This window comes from Argiope bruennichi, chromosome 7 (genome assembly GCF_947563725.1).
Source record: "Argiope bruennichi chromosome 7, qqArgBrue1.1, whole genome shotgun sequence".
Lineage (NCBI taxonomy): Eukaryota > Metazoa > Arthropoda > Arachnida > Araneae > Araneidae > Argiope > Argiope bruennichi.
The window spans coordinates 6,138,282-6,162,875 of NC_079157.1; the positions used below are offsets into that span (position 1 = coordinate 6,138,282).

General features: G+C 39.3%; 2 protein-coding genes across 2 annotated transcripts; both read left to right on the forward strand.

Moving 5' to 3' along the window:
• The first annotated feature begins 5,114 nt into the window (after window positions 1-5,114).
• On the forward strand, window positions 5,115-6,383 carry LOC129975020 (uncharacterized). Its single transcript, XM_056087880.1, has one exon. The coding sequence runs from the start codon at window positions 5,115-5,117 to the stop codon at window positions 6,381-6,383; it is 1,269 nt and encodes a 422-aa protein (XP_055943855.1).
• A 14,624-nt stretch (window positions 6,384-21,007) lies between these two features.
• Window positions 21,008-22,222, forward strand: LOC129975021 (uncharacterized). The gene has a single exon (XM_056087881.1). The coding sequence runs from the start codon at window positions 21,008-21,010 to the stop codon at window positions 22,220-22,222; it is 1,215 nt and encodes a 404-aa protein (XP_055943856.1).
• Window positions 22,223-24,594: the final 2,372 nt, after the last annotated feature.

Genomic DNA, 24,594 nt, shown 5'->3' on the forward strand with positions numbered 1-24,594 from the left:
TCACAGGATTCGACAAATCATTAACTTCTCCTTTTGTTTTCCAACAGCTATTTTTATATCATCGCTATCGGTATTCCTCCTTTGTGCCAATTTTCACGGATGGCTCAAAATCGGATGGTTATGCTGGTTGCGGCATCATACTTCCATCTGATACACTTAGCCACCGTCTGCATAATTGCTGCTCAGTTTTTACTGCCGAGTTGGTAGCAATTTTCTGCGCTATTCAGAAAATTTCATCCTCTACTCAGCGTAAATTTATCATTTACACCGATAGCATGAGTGCTCTGGATACACTATCGCATTACCACATTCGGATGCATCCGATTGCCATTAAAATTTTATTCACCTTGCGACTTTTAAAAAATGATGGGTTAAATATTATTTTCTGTTGGGTACCGAGTCATGTCGGCATCTTGGGGAATGAGAAGGCGGACTTGGCCGCAAAATCTGCAACGAATTTTTTAAGCATGGGAATTCCCTTCTGCGACATTAAAAGGTCCATCTATCACCACATCTGTTCAAACTGGCAAATGTCATGGGATCTGCAGATCCAAAATAAACTACATTTTATAAAAACGGACGTTGTTTCTTGGCCTGTTCATCCTATACGCGAGATGGATGTTAAATTGACTCGTCTCCGTATAGGGCATACGCGCTTCACCCACAAACATCTCATTTTCGGGGAAAATGCGCCTATGTGCAACAGATGCCATGTTAATTTTACTGTTCACCATATCTTAATTGAATGTCCTGCTTTTAATTCGTATCGTGCTCGTTTTTTTAACTCGTCTTCAACATTACAAGACTTGGTGGGTGAAAAATACCACCCAAATATTTTTAAATTCTTACGAGCTATTGGCATTTTTACTTGTATATAATTTTTCTATTATTCTATTTGTGTTGAACATTTTTGTGTTCTTGTTCGTTCTTCTTTGTTTCACATTTTCATGTTTTTAAATGTTCAGATACCAAGATAACCTTTTAAATTATGCAATTTTATCTTTGCACACTTTTTTAAAACACTCATTTGTTGGTTCAGTATATCTTTTATAATTTTACCATTTGATTGGCGCAGTATGGCCAAATGTGGCTTTTGCGCCAGTAAACCTCACAAACCAACCAACCAATCGTAACACCGACAGTGATATAGAATCAGATAATGCAATTGAATATAACCCTAATGAAACAATTAATGAAACTCCACCTGCACCAGAATCTTCTATCGTTTCCACCACAGTTGATAAACCTGTGTTTAAACGAAGTCCCCAAGACTGTCAAGTTAAATGGGTTGATCTTAAAAATTTCCACTGTGAATCTTTCAGTACCCCCATTCATAATAAATACTTGAAGAAACATCGGATCAAAAGATTACAATGATTTTTTTTTTCTCTTTTCACTTGGTTTTGTAATTTATTGTACTAGTTTTAATGTTATGAGTGTTGCACCTTTCGAATTGGTATTTTAATCTTTTAACATTTTTGAAAAAATTTACTTTCTGGGATGTGAGTTGCAATTTTAAAACCACTGCTAATATTCATTACTAGATGTCTTTCATTTTATCACGATAATTTAATTTTAAATTGTATGACTGAATTGTACTTGGCATTTATTAATACCATTTGTTTGGCGCAGTATGGCCATATTTGGCTCTTGCGCCATTAAATCTCACAATACCAATACTATCCCAGTACACCTCTCAATTTGCATACTCCTCTGCAGGCTGTGGCTGTGCAAGTTCATATACAAACTTTAGTCACAGTCTGCAGCATCTATTTGCCGCCTCATGATACCATACATCAGCAAGACCTTGACAAGTTAGTGGACCAGCTTCCAAAGCCCTATATTGTACTCGGCGACTTCAACGGACATAGTACTTTGTGGGGTTCGGATGATACGAACTCTCGTGGGAGGCAGATTGAACAGTTCATTTCTGATAACTGCATCTGTCTGCTCAATAACGACGAGCAAACATACTTTCACGAACCTACACGTACTTTCCATAGTCTAGACCTGGCCATGTGTTCTCCCGAACTCCTGCCATTGTTGACTTTTACTGTCGATACCGATATGCATAATAGCGACCATTTTCCCATTATCGTCTCCCGTACTAAAAGCGACGGTACAACTCTTCGTCCTAAGCGTTTCATATTCCAAAGAGCAGACTGGAATGCTTTTTCACAATTAGCAGACATCACTGAGACTATGGCCAATACTCCAGACATTTCGGAAGCAATACAGCTCGTTGTTGAAGTCATAATGAACGCAGCAAATAACAGTATCCCGATGACTTCCCCACGTCTAAGAAATTTTCGTAGACCGTGGTGGAACGATGCCTGTCGCGACAGTTTAAAAAACCAGAAAAGACTTTGGAACCTTTTTCGAAGATACCCAACGACAGAGAACTTCATCGCTTTCAAAAGAGCCAAGGCACTAGCGCGGCGCATTCGGCGACGAACTCAGAGAGAATCATGGATTAATTTTATTTCCTCCATCACATCCTCTATTTCCAGTAAACTTTTATGGAAAAAGGTTCAGGCTGCTAATGGGATATACCATGAAACTGCTGTTCCTATTTTAAAAACAGGAAATGACATACATTCTGCCCCAATAGATGTGGCTAACATTCTCGGTCAAGCATTCGCACAAGTGTCCGCAATAGATTCTTATAGTCCGACATTTCAGGCAGTTAAGAATCGCGCGGAACGGTTGCCTTTGCGGTTTAAATCCCGAACCAACTTTTCATACAACTGTGAATTTAGGATATTTGAACTGGAAATGGCCTTGTCTAAAACCAAAGATACCAGTCCCGGGCCAGATGGAATTACTTACAATATGCTTCGCCATTTGAATAGGATATCTCTGTCCAATCTGTTGCTACTATTTAATAGAATCTGGACGGAGCAGAAATACCCTTCACAATGGCGTGAAGCTATTGTGATTCCAATATTGAAACCAGGCAAAGAGCCATGTATCCCTCTGAATTATAGACCGATTGCCCTTACTAACTGCCTCTGTAAAATATTTGAACGCATGGTCAATGCTCGTTTCGTATACGAATTGGAGAAAAGGGGAAGCATTCCCCCTATGCAGAGTGGTTTCCGTAGAGGTCGATCAACTTTCGACAACCTTGTCTTATTGGAAACACAAATAAGAAATGCCTTTGTGAAAAGGAATCATCTTGTCTCCATATTTCTCGATATAGAAAAAGCATATGACCGTGCATGGCGCCATGGCATACTTAATACACTTTTTAACATAGGTTTTAGGGGTAATTTACCCATTTTTTTACAAAACTTTTTAAGACATCGCACCTTTCGTGTTCGAGTTGGCAATTTTTATTCTAATCATTTTATTCAAACTGAGGGAGTTCCCCAAGGAAGTGTCCTCAGTGTAACACTTTTTATTGTTCATCTCAGCCAGATTTTGAATCATTTGCCTTCATCTGTTACTGGAACACTTTACGTTGACGATCTGCAGATATCATGCCAAGGTAGTAATATGAATTTAATAGAGCGACAAATGCAGAATGCTGTGGACAAATTGGTGGCTTGGTGTAATAAGAATGGACACAATATCTCGCCAGAGAAGAGTCGCTGTGTGCACTTTTGCCGAAAAAGAAACATTCATCAGGATCCTAACATTCAAATTAGAAATGTTTCCATTCCTGTTGTGAAAGAAATACAGTTTTTGGGAGTGATTTTCGATCAAAAGCTCACTTTCCTTCCGCATATTTTACACCTGCGGAAGAAGTGTGAGAAGTCCTTAAACATTTTAAGGGTACTATCCAGAACATCTTGGGGTGCCGATCGAACCTCCCTTCTTCGCATCTATCAAGCAGTTATTCTTTCTCGAATCGATTACGGGTGTATGATATATGGCTCCGCCCGCACATCTGTTTTGCGGCGGCTGGATACCGTCCATCATTCTGCTTTGCGCATTTGCTCTGGTGCGTTCCGTACTTCACCAATAGAAAGCCTCTACGTTATTTGCCATGAGCTACCCCTTTATATAAGACGTAAGAAACTGTCCGCTCTGTTTTATTTCAGAATACAATCGGTTCTAAATCACCCATTAAGAGAAATATCACTACCAGTAGGCTTGCGTCGCCTCTATAACGCCCGTCCTTCACATATTCTACCATTCTGTGAAAGAGTCAAAATGCTCCTGCATGACTCAAACTTGAGCGATATTCATATTAAATCAGTTGACCCTTTTAGATTTCCGCCTTGGGATATTCCGCAATTTACCTTTCTTAATCCTTTCAGAGGATTTGATAAATCCTCCACTTCTCATATAATCTTGAAACAGCTCTTTCTACAACATCGCTATCAATACTCATCTTTTTTGCCTGTTTTCACGGATGGCTCGAAATCAGATGGCCATGTTGGTTGTGGAATAATATTTCCGTCTGATATACTGAGCCACCGCCTTCACAACAGTTGCTCAGTTTTTACTGCTGAATTGGTAGCCATTTTCTGTGCTCTTAGGAAAATTTCGCTTTCCACACAGCGTAAATTCATTATTTACACTGATAGCAGGAGTGAGTTGGAGGCACTCACCCACTATCACAATTATCAAATCCCCTCAGGGGCTCACCTACTATAGCCCCTCAGGGGCTCACCTACTATAGGTGAGTACGGGTGTCCCAATCCCGAGGTACCCAGGGATCTATACTCCCTTTATGTTTCCACTCCCCTACGCCTTCTGCTTTCTGCTGTCTTTCCTTCCCTCGACGGCAAGCGAGGGAGCTCTCCATGAGAAGCTGTCGCCGCTCTGTTTGCTTCTTGCTTCTCATGGACAGCCAAAACCCCACGTGTTGGCCGTGCGTGGCAACCCACTAGAAAGACGGGTGATGCACTGTGGTCCCCGGTGTATCAATCGGCTGGTACCTAGTCACCTGAGTGGCTAGTCTGCTAGGGATCAAGCAAAGGGGTTACTCCTTGGGCTTGGCGTTAAGGGTGGTCACTGTCCCCGGGGGTAACTCCGAGCGTATAGGTTCCGGCTAGCACCAAGGTAAGCGCCGAGGCTGGGAATGGCCAGAGCCGGTGGCTGCCTTCCCTTGTTGGGCTCCGTGGTGGGCGGTGCCGTCGGGCTCGAAAATTCAACAATGTCATATGGGCTCCTCCAAGAAATCTCCCTTCAGTGGGCATCATTCTAATTACAAATCCTTCACTCACCATTTTGATTCCTTTTTTGTTATCAAGCGAGTATCCGATAAAAACGATACATTTAACTCTGTTTCACCTTTTTTGGTCCAAAAAGCAATATCGGCGACAGTCGGCGAGGTTGCATCAATCCGCAAAATGCGTTCAGGCGATTTGCTGGTTGAAGTATGCTCTAAAAAGCAAGCCCAGCAAATCATTAAACTAAAAGCATTGGCCACAATACCAGTTACAGTCTGTTCACATGCATCGCTAAACTATTCGAAAGGGGTAATAACATGCGGAGAACTGTTTAATGTACCTATAGAAGAGATAACGAAAGAACTATCGTCGCAGGGAGTGACACATGTACGCCAGATAACAATTAGGCGGGATGGACAACTCCTCCCAACAAAGCATTTTATTCTAACATTCCATAGCCATCAGTTACCTGAATATATATGTGCTGGCTATATAAAATTACCTGTACGCCCGTATATCCCCAATCCATTGAGATGCTTTCAATGCCAGCGTTTTGGGCATTCGAAAACTAACTGCCGCGGGACTATCACTTGTGCCCGCTGCGCAGAAAAAGGCCACGATTGTCAGCAGTGCACTGCACCAGAAAAGTGCACAAACTGCAATGGCAACCACACATCATATTCTCGTTTATGCGAACGCTGGCAACTGGAAAAACGAATAGTTGCAACTAAAATAAAAGAAAATATTTCATACCCAGAAGCCAGACGGAAAGTTTTGGCCCAGACTCCTAAACCTGGTCTTAGCTATGCATCTGCGGTCCAAAAGTCCTTCTGTGAAAACTGTTCCTGCCCAAATTGCTCAAAACACACTTCCCATAAAAAACCTCCTGAAAAAGCATCTGATTCAGAAACAGAAAATTCAACTACCAGTGCTCCTGAGCCTGTCAAATCAAAAACTTCCAAACAAAAACCGAAACCTAATAAATCTCGGAAGCTAAAACTTTCTAAACGTGGCCTATCTGAAAAAGACCTTTCTCCAAAATTAAAAAAATCACTTTTCAAAAATTCAGTCGCTCTTGGTCTTGCTAATCGGGGCATAGTCCACAAGGACTTAACCTCAATTTTTGGTGGAACGTCCAAAAGCCCTGAGCTCATATCACTTCATCCATCAGAAGAAGAGGATGACGATTTAAAAATGAGTTGCGAAATCTCGCAACCCCTTAACACTGTTCCAAATTTTTCTGCAACAAGAACCTCTTAATGGGTACCTTCTTATCATGGAATTGTCGCGGCCTCCGGTCCAAACTTTCTGACATCAAGTCCATCTTAAACACATTTCATCCTGCTTGCATTGGTGTCCAAGAAACCTTTTTGACACCAAGCATTCCCATTAAATTGCGTGGTTATAACTGTATTCGGAAAGATGCAGGCACTGGCTCTCACAGTTCTGGTGGTGTCTGTATCTTTACATCAAATTTATATCCGAGCACATCTCTCACTTTGAATACAGCTCTACAGGCTGTGGCTGTACAAGTTCATGTACGATCATTGGTCACAGTCTGTTGTATTTACTTGCCACCTCACGATGTCATTAGCCAACAAGATCTTGATGATTTAGTGGACCAGCTTCCTAAGCCTTTTATTATTTTCGGAGATTTCAACGGACATAGTACCTTGTGGGGTTCGGATAGTACAAACTCTCGTGGGCGGCAGATCGAACAGTTTATAACTAATAACTGTATCTGTCTGCTCAATAATAAAGAGAAGACGTACTTCCACGAACCTACACGTAGCTTTCATACAATTGATCTGGCCATATGTTCTCCTGAACTTCTGCCATTGCTGACCTTTGCAGTGAGCAGAGATCTTTATAATAGTGATCATTTCCCTATTATTGTCTCCCATGCTGATAGAGGTGGTGTGACTCATTGTCCCCCCCGTTTTCTATTCCAGCGGGCAGACTGGGGTGCCTTCATGCGATTGGCAAATGTCACCGAGACTATGGTCAACACTTGCGACATCACGGAAGCAATGCAACATGTCGTTGATAACATAATAAGTGCAGCAAATGCCACCATTCCGAAGACTTCCCCACGTTTAAGAAAATATCGTAAACCGTGGTGGAATGAAGCTTGTCGCGACAGCTATAAAAACCAAAAACGACTTTGGAATATTTTTAGAAGATACCCGACAACAGAAAACCTTGTTGCTTTTAAGCGTGCCAAGGCCCTTGCTCGTCGAATTCGTCGCCGTAGTCAGAGGGAATCTTGGATTAAGTTTGTATCATCTATCACATCCTCCACTACCAGTAAACATTTGTGGAAAAAAGTTAAGGCTGCTAATGGGATATACAGTGAAACCACCATACCTATTTTAAATATAGGAAATGTGGCGCACTCAGCCCCATTAGATGTTGCCAATATTCTCGGTCAAGCATTCGCACAAGTGTCCGCAACGGATTCTTATAGCTCTTCATTTCTGGCAATTAAGAATCGAGCGGAACGGTTGCCTCTGCGCTTTAATGACCGATGTACTTTTCCATATAACTGTGAATTCCGGATGTTTGAACTGGAAACGGCCTTATCTAATGCTCATGATACAAGCCCTGGACCAGATGGGATAACATACAATATGCTCCGCCACTTGAATGCAACTTCCCTTTCAAATCTGTTACTATTATTTAACAGAATTTGGACTGAACAGAAGTATCCCTCACAATGGCGCGAAGCTATTGTGATTCCGATATTAAAACCTGGTAAGGAAGCATCCAACCCTCTGAACTACCGACCAATTGCTCTGACAAACTGTCTCTGCAAAACCTTTGAGAGAATGGTTAATGCACGTCTCATACACGAATTGGAGAAACAAGGATGCATCTCCCCGTTGCAGAGTGGTTTCCGAAGAGGTAGGTCAACTTTTGACAACCTCGTACTATTGGAAACCCAAATACGCAACGCATTCGTCAGGAGGAACCACCTAGTTTCCATATTCTTCGATATCGAGAAGGCCTATGACCGTGCTTGGCGCTTTGGCATACTCTCAACACTTTTTAACTTTGGTTTTAGGGGAAACCTTCCCATATTTTTACAGAACTTCTTATTAAATCGGATTTTTAGAGTTCGTGTTGGAAATGTTTATTCAACTCATTTTAATCAAGCTGAGGGAGTTCCACAGGGTAGTGTCCTCAGTGTCACACTTTTTATCGTCCACCTTAGTCAAATTTTAACTCATTTACCTTCATCTGTTCAGGGATCACTTTATGTAGATGATTTGCAGATCTCATGCGAAGGCAGTAATATGAATTCAATCGAACGACAATTGCAAAATGCCATTAATAAAGTTGTAGATTGGTGCGATAACAATGGGCATACTATCTCTCCTGAGAAGAGCAGATGCGTTCATTTCTGCAGGAAAAGAAACATTCACCAGGATCCAAGTATTTGCATTAAAAATACCCCTATTCCTGTTGTGAATGAAATTCGGTTTTTGGGAGTGTTTCTTGATCGGAAGCTCACCTTCCTTCCGCACATCTTACACCTACGGAAGAAGTGTGAAAAAGCATTGAATATTTTAAAAGTTCTGTCTAAAACATCTTGGGGAGCTGATAGAACCTCCCTACTCCGTATTTATCAAGCAGTCATCCTTTCTCGCATTGATTATGGCTGCATGGTGTATGGCTCCGCACGCTCTACAGTTTTAAGGCGACTGGATACCATTCACCATGCTGCTCTAAGAATCTGTTCCGGAGCGTTTCGCACCTCTCCAGTAGAAAGCCTGTATGTCATTTGCCATCAACTTCCTCTTCATTTAAGGCGTTTGAAGTTATCTATTTCATATTATTACCGTACAAAATCTGTTCCCAATCACCCTATTTGTCAAATGAACCTTCCAGTTAGCCTTCGTAGACTATATGATGCCCGTCCTTCTCACATTCTTCCATTCAGTGAGAGAGCAAAATTGCTCTTGCGTGATTCGGGTCTTTCAAATCTCACCATCATGACAATTGATTCATTTTGCTTTCCGCCTTGGGATGTCCCATACTTCTCCTTTCTGAATCCATTTGCAGGATTCGATAAGTCTTCTACTGCTTCTATTGTTTACCAGCAGATTTTTCTTTATCATCGCTGTCAGTATTCTTCTTTCACACCAATCTTTACAGATGGCTCCAAATCAGATGGGCATGTCGGCTGCGGCATCATAATTCCAGCTGATACTCTGAGCTATCGCCTACATAATTATTCCTCTGTATTCACAGCTGAGTTGGTGGCGATTTTCTGTGCTCTTTGCGAAATCTTGCCTCTTTCTGAGCGTAATTTTATAATTTATACTGACAGTCTGAGTGCTTTAGAAACACTCTCTCATTATCATTATCAGATGCACCCAATTGCCATTCAAATTTTGTGTACATTACGACTCCTAGAAAATAGGGGTTTCAAAATTATTTTTTGTTGGATCCCAGGGCATGCAGGTATATCCGGAAATGAAAAGGCAGACTTTGAAGCCAAATCTGCAACATTATTTCTATCGCAATCGCTTCCATATTGTGATGCTAAGAGGTCTCTTGTATGTCAAATCTTTTCTAAATGGCAGATGGCATGGGATCTGCAGATCAATAATAAATTACATTTCATCAAACCCACAATTGGTTTATGGCCCATTCTTCCACAACGTGAGGCTGATGTCAAAATGACTCGCCTACGTATAGGACACACTCGTCATACCCACCGTCATCTCCTTTTTGGTGAGAGAGCGCCAACGTGTTCCAAATGTCGTACTGAACTTAGCGTTAAACATATTTTGATCGAATGCCCTGAATTTAATGTTCATCGTCGTCACTTCTTCCACTCGTCACTTAACATGCAAGACTTGGTGGGTGAAACATACCATCCAAATATTTTTAAATTTTTAAAATCTATTCGGTTTTTTACTTGTATCTGACATTTTTATCATTCAACTGTCTATTACTGAGCCTTTAACAGAATCATTTTTTTCTCTTTTGGAGTAATTTTGTTGTCTTTACTCAATGTTAAATTTGAATTTGGACAATTTAAAAAAATAATAATTCATTAATTTTTATCAGAACTTTCTATTTTAAATTCTAGAAAAATATCTTGTATCATGAGATGAAACCAAAAACCATACGCTTGGCGCAGTATGGCCAAGAATGGCTCTTGCGCCAATAAAATCGCACAACAACAACAACAACTCACCTACTATAGGTGAGTACGGGTGTCCCAATCCCGAGGTACCCAGGGATCTATACTCCCTTTATGTTTCTACTCCCCTACGTCTTCTGTTTTCTGCTGTGTTTTTCCTTCCCTCGACGGCAAGCGAGGGGGCTCTCCATGAAAAGCTGTCGCCGCTCTGTTTGCTTCTTGCTTCTTGCTTCTCATGGACAGCCAAAGTCCCACGTGTTGGCCGTGCGTGGCAACCCATTTGACAGACGGGTGGTGTACTGTGGTCCCCTGTGCATCAATCGGCTGGTAGCTAGTCACCTGAGTGGCTAGTCTGCTAGGGATCAAGCGAAGGGGTTACTCCTTGGGCTTGGCGTTAAGGGTGGTCACTGTCCCCGGGGGTAACTCCCAGCGTATAGGTTCCGGCTAGCACCAAGGTAAGTGCCGAGGCTGGAAATGGCCAGAGCCGGTGGCTGCCTTCCCTTGTTGGGCTCCGTGGTGGGCGGTGCCGTCGGGCCTGAATTTCTCTCAATATCGCATGGCTCCTCCCAAAAAGGGTCCCTTTAGTGGGCGTCGCATTGTTCCAAATACTTCTAATTTTGAGTACCATTTTGATAGTTTTTTCATAGTCAAACGTTTGTCTGATAAAAACGAAACTTTTGAAACAGTATCGCCATTCTTGGTGCAGAAGGCCATCACTGCAACTGTCGGTGAAGTAACATCAATTAAAAAGATGCGATCTGGTGACTTGTTAGTAGAGGTCAATTCTCGAAAGCAAGCCCAGATCATACAAAAATTGAAAGCTCTTGCAACTATCCCAATCAGTGTCAGCCCTCATGCTTCATTAAATACCTCTAAAGGTGTTATCACTTGTGGAGAAATTCTAAATCTCTCTGTTGACTACATAACAGATGAGCTAAAATCACAAGGAGTTGTTCATGTCCACCGAATTACCATCAGGCGTGACGGAGAAATCATAGAAACTAAACACCACATCCTAACATTTAAATCTCCAAAACTACCAGAACATATCTATGCAGGCTACATCAAATTACCAGTAAGACCATACATCCCGAACCCTCTTAGATGCTTTAACTGCCAGCGCTTTGGTCATTCAAAGGCAAACTGCCGCGGGACACTCACTTGTGCCCGATGCGCAGAAAAAGGTCATGACAGCCAGCAGTGTGCCGCAACAGAAAAGTGCGTGAACTGCGGTGGCGATCACACGTCCTACTCTCGATCCTGCTCGCGATGGCAGCTTGAAAAACAGATTATAACTCTGAAAATCAAAGAAAATCTATCTTATCCTGAAGCTAGGCGTAGGATTGTAGCTCAAACTCCTACTCCTGGCATAACATATGCTTCTGTTATAAAAAGGTCATTTTGTGCAAACTGCTCTTGCACAAACTGTACTAAAAACGTTACCACATCCAAACAACTAAGAAAAGTTTCTTCTTCAGATACAGAAAACTCCATCAGTATTACCCCTGAAACTCCTACAGTTTTCAAAAAGAAATCAAAGAAAAAAACTCAAAAATCGCTGACATTGAAGCTTGCAAAACGTGGCCTCTCATTACAAGATGTTCCTCAAAAACTGAAAAAATCGACATTGAAAAATTCCGTCGCTTTTGGGCTTGCGACGCAAGGTATTGTCCATAAGGACTTAACGTCCGTATTCGGCATGCCAAATAGCCCTGATATTAAACTACACCCTTCTGATGATGAGGATGACTTGCAAATGAGTTGCGAATATGAGGCAACTCAATCAAATAATTCTAAAACTTCATCTTCAAAACCTCTTTCTTAATGGGTACCTTCCTTTCATGGAACTGTCGCGGCATAAGATCCAAACTGTGTGATATCAAGTCGATTATTAGCAAATTTCATCCAGTCTGTTTCGGTGTTCAAGAAACTTTCTTGACACCCAGCATTCACATAAAATTGCGTGGCTTTAACTGTGTTAGAAAAGATGCAGACACTGGACATCACAGTTCTGGAGGAGTCTGCATCTTTACTTCGAATTTATATCCAAGCACACCACTAACTTTACACACTTCACTACAGGCTGTGGCTGTGCAAGTTCACACTAGAAAATTGGTCACAGTCTGCAGTATTTATTTGCCACCTCATGATATCATACGTCAACAAGATCTTGACAACTTAGTGTACCAGCTTCCTAAACCATTTATCATACTTGGCGACTTCAATGGACATAGTACTTTGTGGGGTTCGGATAATACAAACTCTCGTGGGAGACAGATCGAGCAGTTTATTGCCAATAACTGTCTCTGTTTACTGAACAACGATGAGAAAACCTACTTCCATGAACCCACACGTAATTTCCATACTCTTGATCTGGCCATATGCTCACCTGAACTCTTGCCATTACTGACATTTGCAGTTAGCAAAAATTTGTATAACAGCGATCACTTTCCTGTTATTGTCTCCCATGCTGATAGCGGCGGTGCGACTAACTGTCCTCCGCGTTTCCTATTCCAGCGGGCAGACTGGAAAGGTTTTTCACATTTGGCAGAAATCACTCGGGATATGGTCAATACATCAAACATCACGGATGCGGTACAAAATGTCGTTGATACCATAATGAACGCCGCTAACAACACTATTCCAAAATCATCCCCACGTCTACGAAAATTTCGAAGACCGTGGTGGAACGGAGCCTGTCGGGACAGTTATAAGCAACAGAAAAAACTGTGGAATAAATTTAGAAGGTACCCAACAACAGAAAATCTTATTGCTTTCAAAAGAGCCAAAGCACTTGCTCGTCGCATTCGGCGTCAAAGTCAGAGGAATTCCTGGATATCATTTGTGTCATCTATAACATCACACATTTCCAGTCGAACCCTATGGAGAAAGGTAAAGGCTGCTAATGGGATCTACAATGAGTCATCCTTTCCTGTTTTAAAAACGGGAACTGGGATGCATTCCGACCCATTAGAGATTGTCAACATTCTCGGCCAAGCATTTGCACAAGTCTCCGCAATTGATTCCTATAATCCTGATTTCCTGGCAATTAGGAATCGCGCGGAGCGGTTGCATTTGCATTTCAATACTAGAAGAAACTTTACATACAATTGTGAATTCAAGATGTCGGAACTGGAAATGGCTTTATGTCAAGCCCATGATACCAGCCCAGGGCCAGATGGAATCACCTATAATATGCTTCGCCATTTGAACACCACTTCTCTTTCCAATCTGTTACTTTTATTCAACAGAATTTGGAATGAGCAAAAATATCCTTCACAATGGCAGGAAGCAATTGTGATTCCAATCTTAAAACCCGATAAAGATCCATCGAACCCTCTGAGCTATCGACCAATCGCTCTTACGAGCTGCCTGTGCAAAACATTAGAACGTATGGTGAATGCTCGTTTAATTTATGAACTGGAGAAACAGGGTTCCATCTCCCCTATGCAAAGCGGTTTCCGCAGAGGCAGATCGACCTTTGATAACCTCATTTTACTTGAAACAGAAATACGCAATGCCTTTGTTAGGAGGAATCACCTGGTCTCCATATTCTTTGACATCGAGAAAGCCTACGACCGTGCATGGCGCTATGGTATATTATCCACACTTTTTGAATTTGGTTTTAGAGGAAACATGCCCGTATTTATACAAAACTTTTTATCACTTCGTACATTTCGTGTTCGATTCGGTAATTTTTATTCAAATCATTTTATACAAACTGAGGGTGTTCCTCAGGGTAGTGTCCTTAGTGTAACACTTTTTATAGTTCATCTCAGTAAAGTTTTATCTGTTTTACCTTCATCTGTTCATGGAACACTTTATGTTGATGATTTGCAGATCTCATGCCAAGGTAGCAACATGAATTTAATTGAGAGACAATTGCAAAATGCAGTTGATAGAGTGGTAAATTGGTGTAATAACAATGGCCACACTATCTCTCCCGAGAAGAGTCGATGTATTCATTTTTGTAGGAAGAGAAATATCCATTTAGATCCTGTTATCTTAATACGAAACATGGCAATTCCAGTTGCGGCTGAAATACGCTTTTTGGGTGTAGTTTTCGATCGTAAACTCACTTTCCTTCCTCATATCTTACAACTGAGGAAGAGGTGTGAGAAAAACTTGAATATCTTGAAAGTACTTTCTAAAACATCTTGGGGTGCATATCGAACCTCTCTTCTCCGTGTCTACCAAGCCATCATTCTTTCGCGCATAGACTATGGGTGTATGGTATATGGTTCTGCACGCCCTTCTGTTTTGCGGCGACTTGATACCGTACACCATTCTGCTCTCAGGATCTGCTCGGGAGCTTTTCGCACTTCTCCAGTTGAGAGCTTATATGTTATTTGCCACCAATTGCCACTTTATTTGCGATGTAAAAAATTGTCTACGTTATATTATTTTCGTGCAAAGTCCGTCTCAAATCATCCCATATGCAGCACGATAATACCTGTTAGTCTAAGAAGAATTTATAATTCCCGACCCTCAAATATTCTTCCATTTTTAGAGAGAGTTAAAACTTCCCTGAATGACTCGAATCTTTATAATGTTACCATTAAATCTCTTGATTTGTATTCCTTTCCCCCTTGGGATATTCCCCCTTTTTCTTTTCTGAACCCATTCTTGGGATTTGATAAAATTTCGACTAGTCCTATTATTTTCCAACAGATTTTTCATGAGCACCGCTGTCAGTATTCTTCTTTTATCCCAGTATATACAGATGGCTCAAAATCAAATGAACATGTTGGTTGCGCCATTGTGACTCCATCTGATATACTCGGCTATCGTCTAAACAATTGTTGTTCTGTTTTTACTGCTGAGTTGGTGGCAATTTTTTGCGCTCTACAGGAAATTCCGCCTTCAGCTCAGCGTAATTTTATCATATACACCGATAGTATGAGTGCTTTGGAGGCACTTGCTCATTTTCATAACCAGATGCATCCAGTGACTATCCAAATTTTATCTATCTGGCAGCTATTACAAAACAGGGGCTTTAATATTCTCTTCTGCTGGGTTCCGGGTCATGCAGGTATTTCGGGCAATGAAAGGGCAGATTTTGCAGCCAAATCTGCATCAACATTTCTGTCTCAGGCCCTCCCATATTGTGATGCTAAAAGGTCATTTGTATGCCGACTTTTTGCTACTTGGCAAGAATCTTGGGATCTGCAGATCCACAACAAATTGCATTCAATAAACCCAAGGACTGATTTGTGGCCTGTTCACCCTATACGAGAGGTTGATGTCAAATTGACACGCCTCCGTATAGGACATACACGCTATACGCATAAACATCTCATTTTTGGCGAGGCGGCACCTAAATGTCCCACATGTCGTGTAGATTTCACCATTAATCATATTTTAATCGAATGCCCATCTTTTAATTCCTCTCGTTTAAACTTTTTTAAGTCATCGTCATTGGCTTTGCAGGACCTGGTGGGTGAGAAATTCCACCCAAACATTTTTAAATTTTTAAAATCCATTGGCTTTTACACCTGTATTTAATACTTTTAACTTTTGTTCACGCTTGACTTCCTCAACGCTTCATTATAATGCGTTCTTTGCACTACTGTTTCATTTAGATTTTAACCTTGTACGTACTTGAACATTTATTTTTGAATCTGAATGTAGATAACTTTTTCTTTTATACTTTATCATGTCTGGTTTTATAGTTTGGTATATGATTTTACCATTTGCTTGGCGCAGCATGATCAAGTATGGTTCTTGCGCCAAAAAACCCTAACGAACCAACCACAATTATCAAATACATCCAATTGCTATACGAATTCTGTTCACTTTGCACACCTTGCAAAATGAAAATTTTGATATCCTTTTTTGTTGGGTCGGGACCCATGTAGTCATGTAGGAATCTATGGCAACGAACAGGCGGATTCTGCTGCAAAATCTGCAGTGTCGCCCTTTAACCAAGGTCTTCCCTACAGTGATGTTAGGAAGGCCTTTAATAAACACATCTATTTTACCTGGCAAAACACATGGGATCTGCAGATCCAGAATAAACTTCATTCTGTGAAACCAATTTTTGGACACTTGCCTAATCACCCTATACGCGAGGTTGATGTCAAGTTGACTCGCCTCCGCATTGGGCATACTCGCTACACGCATAAACATCTCATTTTTGGCGAGGCGGCACCAAAGTGCCCTGCATGTCATGTGGATTTTACCATTAATCATATTTTAATCGAGTGCCCATCTTTTAATTCCTCCCGTTTAAACTTTTTTAAATCATCGTCATTAACTTTACAAGATCTGGTGGGTGAAAAATTCCACCCAAACATCTTTAAATTTTTAAAATACATTAGCTTTTACACATGTATTTAATACTTTTAACTTTCATTAACGCCTGATTTTTACATTGCTTCAATGCAATGCGTTTTTATACCACTGTTTCATTTAAATTTATTAACGTTGTACGTACTAGAACTTTTTTTTGGAATTTGTATGTTGATAACTTTTGATTTTATATTTTATCATGTGTTTTTTTTTATATAGTTTGGTCTATTATTTTACCATTTGCTTGGCGCAGTATGATCAAGTATGGTTCTTGCGCCATAAAACACTAACTACCAACTACCAACCACCAACCACGTACCTCTGAACGTCTGCTATCCACCTCGTTCTTCGCGCATTAGCTATAGTATTCTCTATAAAGTGTTATATTTTTTATATAATTTTAAATTCTACTCATCCGAATGGATTGAATAAAAAATGTTTTATGTTGAGAGCTGCAAAATATCTTAGTGAAATTTTCGACTAGTCTAGACCGCTTAGTGATCAGACGTGGATGAATAGAAGCAGATATAAATAAAGGCTGCCATACACTGTTTTGGAAATTCCCATTCACCATATTTAAAAAAAAATAATATTTAAGAATTTAATATTTTTATACTTTTATTTAAATAAGAGTAATTCATTGGAAATCTTCTGACTTAATTAGACATAACTGCAATTTTATTTGGATGATATTATTTTGATTTATTTTCTATTTATAAAATTTTTTTTAAATATTATATTATTGCTTTAAGAAGTAATCAGTGAAATTCTTTCTTTTGTATTGTTCTCTGAATTAAATTGTTTTAAATAAATCAATTTTCAGTAATATTTGATTTCTAAACTTCAATTATTAAACATTTATGTAATTTAATATGTTTCATTTTTGAATACATGAAATGTTAACTTATTTTTCAGTCATTTCTTGCCATATTAGTGTTTCCAGATGATATACCTGTGATTTAATTTGTACATTAGTATAAATATTCAGTAGTGTTAGATTTCTAAATATCGATGCTTAAACAGTTTGATTAGTTTATAATAGAGCAAATGGAATTCTGATATCGGTTTTTCACTTATTTAATGATAGCATTTTCAGATCTTATATATTTCTAATTTTTAGATGAGTAATATTAGTTTAATATTTCTGATCTTATAATTTTAATGTTTCATTTAATTAAATTTTTACTTCATAAAAGTATAGATACCTGGTAATTAATTTATAAACATTAATTATAAGATTCTATAGTATTTATGGTTAGAAAATATAAATTAGCAATTAAGAAAGATAAGATAATTAAAATAAACATACTTGCCATTTTACTTCAGAGTGCATTGGTACAAGAGTATGTGTTTGAATGATTATTTTATTAACTTTATTGTTTTATTTTTTCTTCAAAATCCTGAAGACGGGATGATGGATGATTTAGAATGTCTAGAGCTCTTCTTCTTGTACGAGTTTTTGGACAGAAATAAGGAAGGATCAAAATAGAAATTTTATTTCGCATGCCAAAGTTGTCTTAGTTAAATGATAACAAAGGAAGAAGAAAAATTAAATGCCACCAAACTGTTAAATATGAATATAGATCCGTCATTTCCTAACTTTCTGGAGAAAATATTCGTTTATTTTATGTTTTATTTCTTGATCTTTTACTCAATCGTGAAAGGAAAGCGAGACGGACTCTAAAAGCTTCTTCATCGGATTTCTATCCAAAACAACAAAGAATTTATCGGCTAACTTCTCAGAGAGCGAAAATAAGTTCAGAAAAAAATCTTAAAAGGTTTGAAACCTGTCACGTTCAATTTTATTTTGACGTTTTCTTTTATTTACTGTGAATTATTTTTGTTTGCTAAAACTTCTTCTGGGATGCAAATGACACTTTCTTTGGCAAAAGGAATGCAGGAGAGATTTCCAAAAAGTCAAACTCAAAACTTTTAAACTTGATTTAAGTAAATAAGAATTTCCTTCTATAAATAAACGATTCCACTTTTTGTCTGTTTTATTTATTTAATTACTTTTGTTACTACCATACAATATGTCATTGAAAGCGATATTTGTATTATCCTGGAATGGAAGTTGATGGAAAATATATATTTTTTCCATTTTATAGTGTACTTAAATTTATGCTTGGATCCTATCTCAATTTATATATTCAATAAATGTCATATAGCTATAAATTGTATTGATGGGAATGTTATTGTTTATTTTTTGTGTCAAAATATAAAATAAAATTGAATAAAATAACTAATTTTATATCTGCCTAGAAATTAGCCTTATTTTGCAGCATTCATTTTACTTTGTAAAGAATCGCAATTAAATATCAAGATTTTTTATTCGCAAAGTAGGAAATAATTATTATTTCTCAGTTTTTAATTCAATCTACAAACAGGAAATAGCTATTAATGTTTTTTTAATGAATAAATGACCTTTAAACAATAAATGTAAATTTAATACTGAAAAATATTTGTTGATATTGCATTTAAAAATAAAATGAAAATTGAAATCTCTACTTCTGTTTCTCCCTATAATTATGATGATTGCGTGTCTCTTCTCTCTCTATCCCCCCCCCCTTCTCTCTCTGAGCATATGTCATTATTCCATTAGAAATATCCATCAGAAATAATATTCTTTTAAATTCTTGTTAAAATGAACTTGAAAATAATATGCAACTTTATGGAATTTCTCTTAACAAAATCGTAATTATGGTCCATGAGGCGTTGAAAATACGCTTTTTTTCCAAAAGATTCGCACTATTTTAGCCACTACTATAGTTGTAAAGAAATTTGGTTTTGGCCTCAGCCACAATTTACTGAGTTTTAAGAATTTATTTAAAATTATTCAATCTCAAAACTTTTAAAATATAATAATAATGGAATGTCAATTTCGGCTCATATTTTGTCATTATTTTCAAAGAATCATTTGAAGATAAATTATCAAATACAATATAATTTAATTAAGAAATATATTATTTTGATTTTATATGAATTATTTTGAATGATATTGCAAAATAAAATTACATTTATAAAATAAAAGTTATGATTTTGCTTTGAATGTTCATGAAACCAGCGGGCGAGTTCTTCCAGACACTTTCTTGACACGAGACACAAAGTGCATGAAATTGTGAGCCTTGGGTGAGACAGTGAATATGTTGCATGACTCTGTCGAACAACGGTTACAAAATATAGATTTTTGCTGGGAACTTAATATGCCATTTTTTACTTAATATGTCACGTGAATACGTATTTTGTAAGCTTTTATTCCGACTGAATGAAATATGATACGGAACTACAGTTGTCGTCTCAAAGTCGCATGTCAAATTTCATTGTTATTATGCCGTTGCGTTTATAAGTAATTGCATTTATATTCTTTAAATAAAAATAGCTTTTACCACTTGATAAAAATAGCGTTTACCATTTAATAAATATAGCTGTTTTCCCTTTTCAGTTAATGAAAAACAAATTTTCAAAATAGTTTAATTTCTCTAAAATAATCTCATTTCCACGTGTTTTCTCCTGTTTTGAGTGTTTTGATCCATTTCAAAAGCATTATCAATATTAAAACTAATCCACTTTTTTACGAGAACTACCGAAACTGTTTATTAATCACTCGATCTATTTGCAATAATGCATTTTATATATAAATCGGAAATGTAATACCATTTTTGTGTGTCGATAAATGCCTGGAGAAGCATTCTAAGTATTGCTGAAGCTTCACGGTGGACCTAAGAGGTGACTTACAAGGATTCTATTTCTCATTCTTCCGGCAATAAACGTCAATAATTTATTGAATAAGGGTTTTATCATTCATAATTGCGTTTTTACGAGCCATTCGTTTTTATACTTGCATTTAGAACCTTTTACCGTTTGTTAGTTTTGCATTTTCTCATTGCTTTTCATTACGTTTTCAATATCATATTAACACCCATGTTCCCCCTCAGGGGCTCACCTACTATAGGTGAGTACGGGTGTCCCAATCCCGAGGTACCCAGGGATCTATACTCCCTTTAAGTTTCCACTCCTCTACGCCTTCTGCTGTCTGCTGTGTCTTTCCTTCCCTCGACGGCAAGCGAGGGAGCTCTCCATGAGAAGCTGTCGCCGCTCTGTTTGCTTCCTGCTTCTCATGGACAGCCAAAACCCCACGTGTTGGCCGTGCGTGGCAACCCATTTGAAAGACGGGTGGTGTACTGTGGTCCCCTGTGCATCAATCGGCTGGTAGCTAGTCACCTGAGTGGCTAGTCTGCTAGGGATCAAGCGAAGGGGTTACTCCTTGGGCTTGGCGTTAAGGGTGGTCACTGTCCCCGGGGGTAACTCCCAGCGTATAGGTTCCGGCTAGCGCTAGGGTAAGCGCCGAGGCTGGGAATGGCCAGAGCCGGTGGCTGCCTTCCCTTGTTGGGCTCCGTGGTGGGCGGTGCCGTCGGGCCTGAAACACTTCTAATATCGTATGGGCAAATCCAAACGTGCTCCCTTCAGTGGGCAACCAATTGTATCAAATGTATTTACAAAACACTTTGAATCATTTTTCGTGATTAAAAGAACCAAAGATGAAGAAAATTTTCATACAGTTTCACCATTTTTAGTGGAAAAAGCTATATCAAGCACTGTCGGAGAAGTTGTTTCAATTCGAAAATTACGTTCTGGAGACTTGCTTGTGGAAGTGAATTCCCGCAAGCAAGCTCAACAACTTTTGAAATTTAAAGCATTAGCAACGATACCAGTAAATGTGAGTGCACATCGAACGCTTAATTCATCCAAAGGTGTTATAACCTGCGGTGAATTGTTTAATGTTTCACTGGAGGAAATAACTCAGAAACTAAGCTCGCAAGGAGTGACACATGCCCGGCGTATTACTATTCGACGTGACGGTAAGCTTCTTGAAACGAAGCATCTAGTTCTCACGTTTAATTCCCCTAAGGCACCAGAATCGATAAAAGCAGGATATCTCAAATTACCTGTGAAGGCATTTATTCCCAATCCCTTGAGATGCTTTAAATGCCAGCGTTTTGGCCATTCAAAGGCTAATTGTCGCGGCAAGCTGACATGTGCTCGTTGTGCTGAAGTTGGTCATGAGAGCACTGACTGCACATTAAAAGAAAAATGCACAAATTGCAAGGGAGAGCATACCTCTTTCTCACGAGCCTGCCCCAAATGGAAGCTCGAGAAAGAAATTGTTACAACGAAGGTAAAAAAAGATATATCATTTCAGGAAGCCAGACGACTGGTGTTAGCGCAGACTCCAACCGAAGGTCGTAGCTACGCCTCCGTAACAAAATCACTCAGAAATTGTGAGGTACAAACAAAACCTGTAACCATTTTATCAAGCGAATCCGATTCTGACTTAATTTTAAGTCCAATAAAGGCAAAACCATCTGATTTTAAGAAAAGGTCACGCATATCAAAAGCCCAAAAGTCTTTGACTTTGAAATTTTCAAAGAAAGGTGCTTCCCTGAAAGATTTGAAATCTCGGAAGTCAGTTGCTCTTGAGATAGGCAAAGCTGGTCTGGCCACCAAGGACTTGCCTTCTTTATTTGGGAATCCATCTAATTCTGAGCTATTAAAAATCCATCCTTCAGAGGATGATGAAGATTTCCACATGGGTTGCGAACAGTCGGCAACTCCTCTCACTGGCGTTGATAACAGTCCAACTCCCACTCATTAATGGCCCCTTTTATTTCCTGGAATTGTCGTGGAATTAGGACAAAGCTGGAAGACCTCAAAGCTCTCGTGAATTCCACACACCCTGTGTGTATAGCTCTTCAAGAAACGTTCTTGAAGTCAAATGTGCACTTGAAGTTACGTGGATATAATTGTGTCCGAAAGGATAACATTACTGACTTATCTTCTGGTGGAGTGTGCCTTTTGACCTCCAACAATTACCCCAGTACTATCCTAAACCTACACACTTCCTTGCAGGCTGTGGCGGTACAGGTGCACGTCAAAACATTAGTTACAGTCTGTTGTATTTATCTACCACCGAATGATGTTATCTCTCAAAATGATCTTAACATTCTGGTTGATCAACTTCCAGTGCCTTTCATACTGCTAGGTGACTTCAATGGCCATGGTACTATGTGGGGTTCTGATAGAACAAATTCTCGCGGGCGACAGATAGAACAATTTATTTCTGATAACTGTCTCTGTCTGCTCAATAATAACTAGAAGACACATTTTCATGAACCCACAGGTACATTTCATTCTGTTGATTTGGCTATTTGCACTCCTGCACTTTTCCCCTTTGCTGAACATTACAGTGGCAAGTGATCTATACAATAGCGATCACTTTCCCTTGATCATATCCCGTGCTGATGAGAACAATGCAACGCAATATCCACAGACTTACGTATTCCACAGAGCAGACTGGGGTACGTTTACTAGGAAAGCAGTGATTACTGATGAAATGGTTACTTCTACTAGTATTACCAATGCGGTTCAAAATGTTATCGACTGTATCATTGGTGCTGCGAATGCTACAATTCCTAAGCGCTCATCCTTTCCACGAAAATATCACAAACCGTGGTGGAACGACGCTTGTCGTGAAGCTTATAGGAACCAAAAGAGATTATGGGGGATCTTTCGAAGATACCCTACAACTGAAAACCTCATTGCATTTAAAAAGGCAAGAGCAAATGCGCGCCGTATACGACGTCGAAGCCAAAGAGCTTCATGGATAAGGTACGTTTCCTCAATCACCTCTACTACATCCAGCGCCCAAGTGTGGCGGAAAGTCCGGGCGGCCAATGGCATATATAGAGAGTTTACTTTTCCTGTATTAACCGTTGGATCGTCTTCTTACTCTTCCCCATTGAACATTGTGAATATCATGGGTCAAACGTTTGCTGATATCTCCAATTCTACTTCCTGTAATTCAGCTTTTCTCAAGAAAAAGAGACGGGCAGAACAACTAAAATTAAAATTCGAAACTCGCAGTTGCTTTTCATACAACTGCACATTCCGGATATATGAACTAAAGAAGGCTCTCTCTCGGACACGTGATACTAGCCCAGGTGTTGATGGAATAACATACAGCATGCTCCGCCATCTGGATGAATCCTCTCTCTTTCATCTCCTTCATCTCTTTAACAGAATCTGGAATGAGCAAGTGTTTCCAGAACAGTGGCGAGAGGCGATTGTGATTCCTATCCTGAAGCCAGGGAAAGATCCGGTAGATCCTCCGAACTATAGACCGATCGCTTTGACTAGTTGCTTATGTAAAACATTCGAGCGTATGGTCAATTCACGTCTCATGTATGAAATAGAGAAAAAAGGTTGTATTTCACCCTTTCAGAGTGGATTTCGTCGAGGTCGATCCACAGTTGATAATCTTATTCACCTTGAATCTCAAATACGCAATGCGTTTGTTCGCCGAAACCATCTTGTTTCGATATTTTTTGACATTAAAAAGGCTTATGACCGTACATGGCGCTATGGTATTCTTAAAATTTTATTTGATATGGGGTTTAGGGGTAACCTGCCTGTTTTTATTCAAAATTTCTTAGAATTTCGTAATTTTCGTGTTCGTTTTAACCAAACGTTATCTAATACTTTTATCCAACAGGAGGGTGTTCCTCAAGGAAGTGTATTGAGTGTCACCCTTTTTATCCTTCATTTGAGTCAAATCCTCAAAATCATACCATCATCTGTCTCTGGCACATTGTATGTCGATGACCTACAGATCTCTTGTCAGGGATCTAGTATGGCCTTAATAGAACGGCAACTTCAGAAAGCTGTTGACAAGCTCATAGATTGGTGCGATGAGAATGGACACACACTCTCCCCTGAAAAGAGCTGTTGTGTCCATTTCTGTAGAAAACGAAGCCTCCACCTAGACCCTATAATTAATATTCGGGGAATTAGAATAGCAGTTGTGGATGAGGTTCGGTTTTTAGGACTGATATTTGATCGTAAACTCACTTTCCTTCCTCATATCCGTTATCTGCGGAAGAAGTGTGAGAAATCACTTAATATTTTGAAGGTTCTTTCAACTACATCATGGGGTGCGGACCGAACATCTCTACTTCGCATCTATCAGTC

Coding starts and splice junctions, on each gene's coding strand:
- LOC129975020 (XM_056087880.1), top strand. CDS start 5,115: ATGGGCTCCTCCAAGAAATCTCCCTTCAGTGGGCATCATTCTAATTAC.
- LOC129975021 (XM_056087881.1), top strand. CDS start 21,008: ATGGGCAAATCCAAACGTGCTCCCTTCAGTGGGCAACCAATTGTATCA.